This window comes from Aquarana catesbeiana, linkage group LG07, assembly GCF_042186555.1.
Source record: "Aquarana catesbeiana isolate 2022-GZ linkage group LG07, ASM4218655v1, whole genome shotgun sequence".
NCBI lineage: Eukaryota > Metazoa > Chordata > Amphibia > Anura > Ranidae > Aquarana > Aquarana catesbeiana.
Window position 1 is genome coordinate 8660566 of NC_133330.1, and position 12703 is coordinate 8673268.

At 47.6% G+C, this 12703-nt stretch overlaps 1 protein-coding gene across 1 annotated transcript; it reads right to left on the bottom strand.

Moving 5' to 3' along the window:
* Positions 1–1082: 1082 nt before the first annotated feature.
* On the bottom strand, positions 1083–11726 carry LOC141102482 (galectin-1-like). The gene is made up of 4 exons (XM_073591418.1): positions 11715–11726; positions 10757–10836; positions 7916–8087; positions 1083–1326 (listed from the first exon to the last, which is right to left on the bottom strand). The coding sequence occupies exons 1-4, from the start codon at positions 11724–11726 to the stop codon at positions 1183–1185; spliced, it is 408 nt and encodes a 135-aa protein (XP_073447519.1). The 3' UTR covers positions 1083–1182.
* Between the last annotated feature and the right edge of the window lie 977 nt (positions 11727–12703).

A 12703-nucleotide genomic window follows, 5' to 3' on the forward strand; every position in this document is an offset into this window, starting at 1 on the left:
CCCAACATTTTGAGATGGGAATGAGGGACACCTACTAACAAACATATGTAGGCATAGGACACGCCCCCTGACACACACCCTTTAAAGGAGAATTAACAAAAAAAAAAAGAAGAGGTTAATTAAATCCACAAGGACTTTTTTTATTACTACTATTCCTTTATATTGGCTTTTAAAATGTACAAATGCAGCAATTTAGAAATTGGATGAAAGGTTTAGCGCTAGGAAACACTATATGAAAGATAAAAAGTGCATTTTATATACAACTATATAGATCAGACCAAAATGAGGGACAAATGAGGAGGAAAGAGGGACAGAGGGGCATTTCTCCGAATCAGGGACAGTCCCTCAAAATCCGGGACAGTTGGGAGCTATGGGTGCAGCTGGGGGTGGGGAGTTGGACAGAGAGGGGTGAGTTCCTGCACCTTTTCCATGAAAAAAAAAAGCCCTGTTTTTACAACTACCCCTAATCTATTGCTCTCTAATCTATTACCCTTACACTGAGTCTAAAGCTGCTCCAGTAACTACTACCCCCAGCACTGCCCATACTGGGGTACTACTACATTCACTGCCCATACCCAACCACAGCCTGTACTGGGCAGATCCATGGCAGCTTCCCTTTCTGTCATTTACAGACAGTTAAAAAATTGTGAAATTGCAATTTTCAGCCTGCAATTGTTCTTGGAAGTTTATGGATAAAGCTTGGGATAACTATCTGGGTGCTGCTTTCAGTCTGGAGCCACAAAAATATAAAATAAAAGGATTTCTATTGTTTTACTAAAAATCCAAGAAATCAGACTATGCAGGCAGAAAATGTAGCATTCGCTCCCTCTGCTGGTGACTAACTTTTAAAAGTAATGCAACAAACCTCCAGCAGGGGGCGCTATGCAGCAGGCAGTGATTTGCCATCAACTACACCAATCGATCCAAAGTCAGTTTAGTGATAAATAAAAAAATGATTGATCAGACACAATAGAGCTCATTAGATTTTATTTGAAATGTGTATACAATTCATTTCTAGTACTGAGCAAAGCACAATGTATGTCTACATGAGCAGCAAAGGATGCAGATTGGGGGGGGGGGTTACAAAACATGATTAAAGAACTTCCCCTTCCTCCACTATGGTCATTTCACAGAACCTGGATATGGACATGTGGGACAGGCGGCTCCTCTATTGTGGATTCTTCATTTTAGTGTGATGGACTTTGGCTGGAGGTTTTTCATGCTCAAGTAGTAAATCTCCTCTATGGGAAAGCGGACTGGAAATGAGAAATGGTTGCCAGCAGGTAATTGTATGATGATCTTGTCTTCCTCAAATTGGAAGCAAACCTGTAAGAAAAGAGATGGCACAGTGTCAGCTTGCTGGACAATAAAAAGTCAATGAGTGTTGGCTGTAGAAACAGACTAACACCAAACCGGTCATTTCATCAAAAATCTTTCCACAAGATAATATTTGCACGTAGCTCATCTTATGTATTCTTTAGGTGTGGCAGAAAACTGTTAATGGAAAGGAAAAATGGAAGGAGGTGCTTCTATGCTGCAATCATGGGCGTAGCATAATGGGTTGTAGGGGTCACAATCGCAACCCCGCCCCTAGCTCCAGGGGGCCCCTGCATCCTCCCTGTCATATTATCATATCCTTCACAAAATCCAGCTCCGATCTGCCCTAGGGCCCCACAGCCACGCTCCAGTACTTGGCTTCTACTTTCCCTTCCACAGTCCACACCCCCTCCCCATTGGCTGGGGAGAAGCTGTGAGACATTTCCTGAATGGAGAGGAGCACGAGGTGAGAACAGCCCATGATGGGGAAGTGTCTGTGCTGGCAACATAGAACCGAGCTCAGCGAGGCAAGAGGAGGATAGTGCCATCCTGTGGCCACAATAGGACTGATGTCACTGGTGAGGTATGACACTGCTCAATGTCTCCCATGCAACTAAGGGAAGAAAAAAAGGAAAACCAGGTCCTACTGAAAACATAACCCCGGTGCCGGGTCATCCAAATATACCCTAATAATGTTTACCAAAATACGGCAATGTTGCTATAGCCAAAGAACTAAGCAATACAAAGTGGCTACTTCGGCAACAAATAGTCTACACCTGGGTAAGTATATATAAAAATATAAAATCTATTTTTCCATGTTGGAACGTGCTACAAAAAAATCATTACAATGCACCTATATTAGATGAAAACAACTTCACACTATGTATGTCTCGCCGGGTGCTGCAGCAGCAGATCATCCAGGCAAGCAAACTTGATTGTGAACACTTACAAAAGAAAGGAAAAAGATACACATGGACACAAAATACAAAAAACATAAAAACATCCACTACACAGAATGTCCGGACACCAGTCAGCAAGTCACAGTGAAATTGGGATGCGGTAAATTTGCATAGATGTGCATGACATGTATAAAAAGGAGGAAAATGGGATATTCCAGATCCTTTAATCTCCGAAGAGATACTTGACAATATCACTGTGAATGGCCCCCCGGGGGTTGCTAGGGCTTGTATTCAGAAATATATGCTGGCATATCATGTGCAGGATGGGTTGGATGGATTATGTTGGCTTATGGGTATAATGCCGCGTACACACGAGCGGACTTTCCGGCATACTTGGTCTGGCGGACCAGAGTCCGCCGAACAATCCGACCGTGTGTAGGCTCCGGCGGACTTTTCCGGCAGACTTTTTCCCAAAAGCCCGCCGGACCTAGATTTGAAACATGTTTTAAATCTTTCCGTCAGACTCAGTTACTGGCAGAAAGTCCGCTCGTCTGTGTGCTGGTCCGATGGAAAGCCCGCTCGTCTGTATGCTGGTCCAACGGACCAGATACAACGCAAGGTCAGGGTATTGCATCTCACGCTCACTGCAATAGGAAAAACAAATTTTCCTATTCCGGCTGAGCGCGGGGCATACCAGGCCCTTAGGTCTGGTATGGATTTTAAAGGGAAGCCCCTACGCCGAAAAAACAGCGTGGGGTCCCCCCTAAGATCCATACCAGACCCCGATCCGAGCACGCAGCCCGGCCGGTCAGGAAAGGGGGTGGGGATGAGCGAGTGCCCCCCCCTGAACCGTACAAGGCTGCATGCCCTCAACATGGGGGGTGGGTGCTTTGGGGGAGGGGGCGCCCTGCAGGGCCCCCCCACCCCAAAGCACCTTGTTCCCCATGTTGATGAGGACAAGGGCCTCTTCCAGACAACCCTGGCCGTTGGTTGTCGGGGTCTGTGGGCGGGGGGGCTTATCGGAATCCGGGAGCCCCCTATAATAAGAGGGCCCCCAGATCCCGGCCCCCCACCCTATGTGAATGAGTATGGGGTACATGGACCTCCGCTGGCAAGAGAGCGGCCTGAAGATAGCGGAGGAGCCGGCCGAAGAACTGGAACACCGGGAGAAGAGGCCAGAGAGAGCGGAGAAGAACCAACCGGACGCCGGGAGAAGAGGAACCGGAGGGACCCCCGAACCCGGAAGAAGACCCCTGAAGCCGGAGAAAGACCCCCCCGGAGCTGTTTAATACATTTTAAAAACCTGTGTAGTGTGTTTTATTATTGACACTTTTTCCCTAGGTGAATGGGTAGGGGTACCATGTACCCCATACTCATTCACATAGTGTGGGGGGCCGGGATCTGGGGGCCCTCTTATTATAGGGGGCTCCCGGATTCCAATAAGACCCCCGCCCGCAGACCCCGACAACCAACGGCCAGGGTTGTCGGGAAGAGGCCCTTGTCCTCATCAACATGGGAACAAGGTGCTTTGGGGGAGGGGGGGCCCCAAAGGGTGCCCCCTCCCCCAAAGCACCCCCCATGTTCAGGGCATGCGGCCTGGTACGGTTCAGGAGGGGGGGCGCTCGCTCGTCCCCACCCCCTTTCCTGACCGGCCGGGCTGCGTGCTTGGATCGGGGTTTGGTATGGATTCTAGGGGGGACCCCACGCCGTTTTTTCGGCATAGGGGCTTCCCTTTATAATCCATACTAGACCTAAGGGCCTGGTAGGACCCGCGACAGGGCTCGCAAGATGTCAATCTCGCCGATAAAAGCGGCAAGATTGACTTCCTTTTCTAGTCCCGTCGCACCTGAGTCACGTTCAAAATGAATGGACTTGTCCATGTGTGGGCAAGTCCGTTCATTCTGAAAGTCCGCCGTAACTCCAGCGAAAGTCCGTCAGAAAGACGGGCGGACTTAGCCCGCCGGAAAGTCCGGTCGTGTGTGGGCAAGTCCGTCCGTTTTAAAGTCCGGCGCACCTGGCGGACAAAGTCCGTCGGAAAGTGTGCCAGACCAAGTATGCCAGAAAGTCCGATCGTATGTACGCGGCATTAGAAATTCTGCTATATGATGACTTTAGTATTGCCTTAACATTATACTACATCTTTTGGCAAAGGGACAAATTGCAGAAAATTCCTTCAGTTTAGACTCCATACACCCTGTAGTAACATAGATGTCTCTCAAATCATGTGGCAAGCAGCATATTCAGATCCGATCCTGTAACTTTATATACAAGTGTCCAAAGGAAAATAGGATAGAACTCTATAGCCACAAATGGCTATTACTTCAAGATATTGTTCATCAAGTCAAATGACAAAATAATCTTTCCATTTGAACACTTAGGCCGTTGATATATACATACTTCTCAGCAATTACTAGTAACCAGTTCAATTAAGGTAGGATAGGAGAAAAAGAGATGGACTCAGATGGAGCTTCAATACATTACCACTCTTGTGGCCAGTATTGGCTTCCCGTTTCATCCATACATTGGTCCAGGTCTTCCCACATCAATCACCTCTTGGCGGCTCTCTCGTGATGAGATAATCTCTTCTTGTCACTGCAGAACCGCTGAGTATGCGAGGCTTATGAAGCCGGTAAGCTGTGGCGTGTGCGCGGGGTGATGATGGAGCCTGTGTCTCCTGTCCCGCAGTGTAGCTGACACTGGGCGTGTTGTTTGGCTGGCATGACGTGACCTCTGTGACGTTACCCAGGTGTAGACTATTTGTTGCCGAAGTAGCCACTTTGTGATCCCAGTAGAGATACTGAGATTTGTCCCCTTTTGTATGCTCAGTGTCTCCTAGTCACCAGCTGGTGTTCTCTGTACCCACCCGGGGATGTCTACTCACCCCACTTCCCTTACAACTGGGGACAACTGCCAATAGGTGAAAACCATGCAGAAGTCCTGTGACTCGACTGCACTGATGCTCTGATATTGGACAGTGAATCCTAGGGGGCTGGGCTTAATATTTGATGTGTGTATAACAATGGGAATGTTATGCCTTTTAGTTGTTATTTTCAATACGGTTTGTCATCTGCAAATCACCATGAAATAACCATTACTGAAAAATAATCTCCCCCTTCCGGGGGCCCCAACAAACATCTGTCCTGATAAGGGCCCCATCTGCCAATGTCTCACCCTTGGCTACCAATTCATATGTGTCCTTGGCAAGGGTCCCATCTACCATGACTGACTTGGGGTAAATGAGAACACGATTATTCTGGGTCAGTTATTTTTTATCCTACCCCAAATAGAATTAAGCCTTGTCCCTTTAATACAGTAGGTGACTGCGATATTGTGTCAATCTCGCCATTGTTATCTGCGAGATTTGACACCTGCGAGCCCCGTCGCAGGAGCCAGCGCCGAGCTGGCTCGTTCATCCTTTCCCAATGAGCGACACGCATCGCTGACAGGTGTCTGGTATGAATCATGAGGGGGAACACCGTGCCAAATTTTAAATAAAAAACTGGCATGGGTTCCCCTCCAGGAGCATACCAGGCCCTTCGGTCTGGTATGGATTTTAAGGGGAACCCCCTACGCTGAAAAATCAGTGTGGGGGGCCCCCCAAAATCCAGATTAGACCCTTATCCGAGCACGCAGCCTAGCCGGTCAGGAAAAGGGGTGGGGACGAGCGAGCGCCCCCCTCCTGAACTGTACCAGGCCACATGTCCTCAACATGGGGGGGGGCGGTGCTTTGGGGGGGTGCCCTGCGGCCCCCCCACCCCAAAGCACCTTGTCCCCATGTTGATGAGGACAAGGGCCTCTTCCCGACAACCCTGGCCATTGGTTGTCGGGGTCTGCGGGCGTAGAGCTTATCGTAATCAGGGGTCCCCCAGATCCCGGCCCCCCACCCTATGTGAATGAGTATGGGGTACATCGTACCCCTACCCATTCACCTAGGGAAAAAAGTGTCAATAAATAAAACACACTACACAGGTTTTTAAAGTAATTCATTAAGCAGCTGTGGGGGTCTTCTTCCGACTTCGGGGGTCCTCTTACGACTTCTCCTCTCTCCAGTCCCTTCTCCCAGTGTCTGGTTCTTCTGCCGGGCTCCTTCGCTATCTTCTGCCGCTCTTTTGCTAACAGTGGCCCGGTCTTCTGCACCGTCTTCTCCCCTCTTCTCTTCTTCCGATGTTAACACAACGCTCTCTCCCTCTGTAATGCTGTGTGCGAGCTGCGCAATCATTTATATAGGCATGGAGTGGGGTCACCGGGTGATGTCACCCAGGGACCCAGCCCCTTATGATGCCACAGTCCCAGCACAAGCTGGGACTGTGACATCATAAGGGGGCAGGGTCACCGCCTTTATAAGTCATTGCGGAGCGCTCACACAACATTACAGCGGGAGAGAGCGTTGTGTCAAAATCGGAAGAAGTGAAGAGGGGAGAAGACGGCGCAGAAGACCGGGCCACCGCTAGCAAAAGAGCGGCAGAAGATAGTGGAGGAGCCCAGCAGAAGAACCAGACAAAGGGAGAAGAGGCCGAACAGCGGGAGAAGAGGCCGGAGAGAGCGAGAGAAGTTGGAAGAAGACCCCTGAAGTCAGAAGAAGACCCCCGGAGCTGCTTAATAAATTACTTGAAAAATCCGTGTAGAGTGTTTTATTTATTGACACTTTTTTCCCCTAGGTGAATGGGTAGGGGTACGATGTACCCCATACATATTAAAGGGGGCTCCCGGATTCTGATAAGCTCCGTGCCCGCAGACCCCGACAACCAACGGCCAGGGTTGTCAGTTAGAGTCCCTTGTCCTCATCAACATGGGGGCAGGGCGCCCCCCACCCCCAAAGCACCCCCCATGTTAAGGGCACATGGTACGGTTCAGGACCGGCTTGGGCTGCATGCTTGGATAAGGGTCTGGTATGGATTTGGGGGGGACCCCCATGCCGAGTTTTCGGCGTAGGGGGTTCCCCTTAAAATCCATACCAGACCGAAGGGCCTGGTATGCTCCTGGAGGGGAACCCATGCCGTTTTTTTATTTAAAATTTGGCGCGGCGTTCTCCCTCATGATTCCTACCAGACACCTATCAGCAATGCATGTCGCTCATCGGGAAAGGAAAAAACAGCGAGCCAGCGCAAGATGCACAGTACCCTATCACTGAGAACCAGCGCGATGGGATCGCACTGGAAACACAATCTTGCGGTCAGGTACTGTAGTTTATTTCCCCAGAGATGAATCTAGATGAACAGTGCATTCACCCGTCCCCAGCACACACACACATTGGTCCCTTCATAACAGTTGTAGCACGAGACTGATGAGCTTCAGTTCCCGGCCCCCCCACTACTCCCCAGATTGAGCCTTTACAGGGGACTTTATAGTGACATTCCATGTCAGTGATTTCCTGATCCCCATTCCTTCTTCCTATAATAATCATCTCAACATAACATTTTCAATAACACATGCATACACAATAGAAATGTTACACGAAAAAAATTTGCAAGCTAATTTTATCATAGCACACAATGTCAGCATGAAGGTATCCATTGGATCTTCCTATGGATCATTCATGAAATGAGCTGAAGGGGCAACCACCATAACAGCCTACATGACCTGGACTTAAACCATCGCTGCCTACTGCATCATTTGGAGATATAATAGGTGTCCAATATGAACAGTGATGCCACTTTGCCCCATCAACATTAGTTCTGCCCCTCCCAGCATAGACATACCAAGGTGTCCGACCCGTCCTGGAATGGGAAGACCGTTTCCCTCTGCTCCGCTCCTAAGACATCGTCCTTCACCGAGTTCAAGACAATGATGCGATTGTCTCCAAGGTAGTCAAATCGAGGGTCAAAGTGTATAACTAAATTCTCTTGATCTGTTCCCAAGTTTATGGAAAACCTAGAAAGACAGAAACAGCAATTATTCTGCTCAGCTGACCTTGTTGGATATCGTACTGGAGTCAGTCACTAGAGGTAACATAGATATGATCTGGATCCCCCTTACATTCATGTCCTCAGAGAGCCCCCCCTTTACATAACTGTCCCCAGACAGCCACCCCCCCTTTCGAGGGGTTCCCCATGTACCTGGCAGGGGAGGTGGGAGGTGGGAGCTCTATGTCCACAGGCGGTGGGATCTCCCTGAGGCTAGTAGTTCTAGTAGTAGTTCTCTTCCCCAGCGTTTACAGTGGAGAGGGGAGGGACCTCTGACCCAGGCATGTATCAGTAACAGTGTACAGAGCCGATTCACTTGTACACTGAAGAGTGAAACTACTAGATGCTCGGGTCAGAGGCCCCTCCCCTCTTCACTGTATAGACTCAGGAAGAGAACTACAAGCCCCAGGGAGATCCCGCCGCCCACAGGCAACAAAGAGCTACCGATCGTCTCCTCTCACCTCCCCCCACTGCATTCTAAATGGACAGCCAGGGAGATGCCGGGTCTTGGGGCCCCCCCACAGCAGCAGAATGTCAGGGCCCAGTTGCAAGTGCAACTGCAGTGACCCCAATAGTTCCGCCACTGGCCTTAGTGCATCGAAACAGTAACCTCCTGCACTCAGGTGTGGTGCTTAAGAGAAAAAATAAAAATAAAGTTGTCCTCTTGGCTAAACTTGCACGACAGTCTTGTTGCCCTCAGGACTATAAAAGTATCTTTAAGCAAACTATGAATACAAAAGAATGCTCACTTATTGAGAGCACATATGGTTAAGGATTGACCTATGAGCTCCCCATGGGCCATGGTGGTATTATACAGGTGCCCCCCCAATGGGCTGCACATGAGGAACCCCTCCACTTCTCTATATGGAGAAAGTCACTGTATGTATATCTTCACACTCCTATCATGTAGCCTTGTTCACAATAGCTTTGTGTATTTACAGAATGCAAATTATAGACCAATTATTTGACTATATTTTGATCTTTTGCCATTGAATATTTTCTATCACATGTATATTTATTATCTATCCAATTTTACAAAAAATTCTCATGACTATACAGACACTATTACCAAAAGTATTATGACACCTGCCTTTACACACACAGGAACTTTAATGACATCCCAGTCTTAGCCCATAGGGTTCAATATTGAGTTGGCCCACCCTTTGCAGCTATAACAGCTTCAACTCTTCTGGGAAGGCTGTCCACAAGGTTTAGGAGTGTCTATGGGAATGTTTGACCATTCTTCCAGAAGAGCATTTATGAGGTCAGGCACTGATGTTGGAGAAGGCCTGGCTTGCAGTCTCCACCCCAATTCATTACACACATCATGCCTTGTAACCCACTCTACATAGAAGGGTGTCAGCTGTCCCTGACTCTGGAGGTTCTCATTAGACCAAAAGGGTTCAGGATTTTACTACCTACATTTAACCCTCTGCTTGTGCATCGTGTTTGGGGAATTTTTTTTAAAGTGCTCATGTAACGTGTGTTACCCTGCACCAGGGGGACCCCAATTTTTGTCAATAGCACATTTTAGTATTTAAAATGGTATTCTGTTACACATGTATTTTGCTCTGAGAACAAAGCTTGAACCTCAAAACACGTCAGCCCTTCCTGTACACTATGAGGTCTTCCCATCTGGGGGTTATGGTGGATCTGGAGGTGGTCTGATCAGCTTTTTAGATATGCCCATGTATGATGTTTGAGTATTAATATGCCACTTATTTACCTAATAAAATAGATTTATGGTAATGCACTAGGTCGGTGCGAACGCTTTTGTGTTTTGTAGTTGCAGCCACTGTGGAACAATTCTTCCTGAATGTTCACAAGAAACAGTGAAGTCATTCAAGTCTGGTCTCAGCTCTCCTATCCTACTAGTGAGAGGGAGAAGGAGATCTGAGCTGCTGAGTCACTGATGAGGGAGCAGAGTGACCCGAGCAACTGGGAAAGGGAGCAGAGTGACCCGAGCAACTTCTGGGAAAGGGAGATTGGAGAGATGGGCTGCTGCTTGGAGAAAGAGTAAGGTGAGCCAAGACTTCCAAAGTCTCTGCTGTAGGAAGGAGAAGGTGTAACTGGGCTAAGGAGACATTAATACAAGGGGGGAGCTGAAGGAAGTTGAGCTGAGCTGCTCAGTCATTGGTGGGAGATGAAGGAGCTGAACTGAGGAGTCACCACCACTTTGTGCCATTTAACTCCCTGTTGCCATTTCAGGGGTGTTTGGACCTCCAAGTATGTGTTAGTGATGAAGTGCTTTCTACCGTAAGTTTTGAGGATGAATTTCTCCACAGTGCCTCCAGCTATACAGGTTAGTGGGGTCCAGGATTAAAGAAAGACAGAATGTATGTCAGTTCTCACATTTCAGATGATGGCTGATAACGTCATCCGACAAGTTTTATCCAGAATGACATTTTGTCACAATGCAGAAGCAAAAATGTTGGAGCTAAACTTGCTCTGAGCAAAACAATCTGATGTCAGGTATTATTTGAGGGACCACACACCCCAAATTCCCAGAGAGGGGTCAGTAGGATGTATTGTACACAGAGAACACTTCTACTTCTGTAAGTTGTACTTTTGGTAAATTGTATTATACAGAGAGCAGACATTATATAAGAAGTAGCCAAGGTTAGCATCTTCACCTACCTTTTACAGTCCTTTGGAATGAAGCCCTCCACCTCCACACACTGGCCGGGTTTGAGGCTGAAGTTATTCAAGACAACCAGCTGTATGGGAGAAAAGAGAATTATTACACCTTGTATAATAGGGAGAAGGGAGATGATTATTACATTATTACACCCTGTATATAGACAGAAGAGATGTCTCCCAGTTACTGTACTCAGGATAAGTTTGGGATTTTCATGGGTCGCAGCACTTTGTCAGATCCTTTGTGTGGGGGAGGGGAGGGAGCTCAGACATCCCCAGCAGATCACAAATGTCTTCTAATGACAGATCAATGACTTGACAATATATACATTTTCTCTTATAATGTTCATGTCATGTATGCCGGCTGCCCAAACCTTTATATAAGTTATATTCCTATCTACAGACAGCCAGACGGTGCCAATTACTGACGGGCACAAGACCTGCTCTAACTCCCGGCTTCCATCCTGTATGGAGAGAGGTAATGATCTGCCACAATGGAGTAACCCAGAGGGACTGGACATGTCACATCTCAGAATAGGACCATTAGATTTATAAAACTGCACAGCAAATAGTTAATATAATTATTCATACATTAATGATAAGGAGGCAAAGACATGGCAATGATGGGTCACTAAGGGCAAATGTGGAGGAGGGGAGTGTCTGAGCCATCCCAGTATATACCGTATACTAAGAATACCCAGGAAGGCAGACTCAGCTCTGTGCCAGGATATCAAAATACATTCATCACACCCTAAATATAAATAACTGGAAGGACAAGAACCAAAATCTTGACCTTCACCCAACACCAATATACCCAACAACCCTAAACCCTCACCAGCACCACTACTCACATCCATCTGCCCTATACCAACCACATCATGCACACCACTTCCCACATCACTATACCAACCACTGCCCACACAACCCATTTGCAGCTTCCATCGGTGCTCATACTCACATTATCTGCCATTCTGCTTCCTTATCAGACAAACTTGTGATCAGCTGCACTTCTACCTCTTCATATATAGGAGGTCTGCTGAGGGTGGAGCCAGTCAGGAGGGAGGGGTCACCCAACCCCGAAGGATCACCCCACCCAGAGGGATCATCCCACCCAGAGATATCACCCCACCCAGAAGGATCACCCCACCCAGAAGGATCACCCCACCCAGAGGGATCACCCCGCCCAGAAGGATCACCCCGCCCATTGCTCCCTGGACTGAGAATTGTTCCAGAAGCGATCATTACAGAGAATGAATGAAATGTGGATCCGGTGTGACTGAGCATGGGGCGTCCATCGTCACTCTGCTGGGATGTCACCACTCACCACAAACAGCAAGGGGGCAAAAGATGACTATCCTCAAAGTCATTTCTACAACACAAAGGGGGAGATTTACTAAAACTGGAGAGTGCAAAATCTGATGCAGCTGTGCATGGGAGCCAATCAGCTTCTCACTTCAGCTTCTTCAATTAAGCTTTGCCAAAAAAAATCCTGGAAGCTGATTGGTTTCTATGCAGAGCTGCACCAGATTCTCTACTCTCCAGTTTTGGTCAGGCTGCTTTCACACTGATCCATTTTTCTTAAAGGGGAAAATCGAATGACTATGAAATCTTTTGGAACTCTTCAAACTGATTATTTTTGTAAAATTCTGCTTACTGCATTTCTGGTGCATGTTTGGTGCGGCAAAAAAAAAAAAAAAAAAAACACGCTAAAAACGCACTTCCTCTTTGAATTGAATGCAAACCACATCAAAAACGTGGCAAAAAATGTACCTGCGGTTGTGTTTTTGGTGCAGCTTTTGAGTCACATGTCTTTTTTTTCACAGGCCAAAGCGATAGAAAAAAGCAGCAAAAACATGTGTTTTTTTCCTTGAGTTTTTGAAAGGAAGCAATGTGCAAGTAGCTTTACTCTCCCCCAAAGTAACAATTGACATTATCTGATACACATGA

Coding starts and splice junctions, on each gene's coding strand:
- LOC141102482 (XM_073591418.1), bottom strand. Junction 8,088..10,756: donor ATTCCAAAGGACTGTAAAAG/GTAGGTGAAGAT, acceptor CTGTCTTTCTAG/GTTTTCCATAAACTTGGGAA. Junction 1,327..7,915: donor AGGACGGGTCGGACACCTTG/GTATGTCTATGC, acceptor CTTTTCTTACAG/GTTTGCTTCCAATTTGAGGA.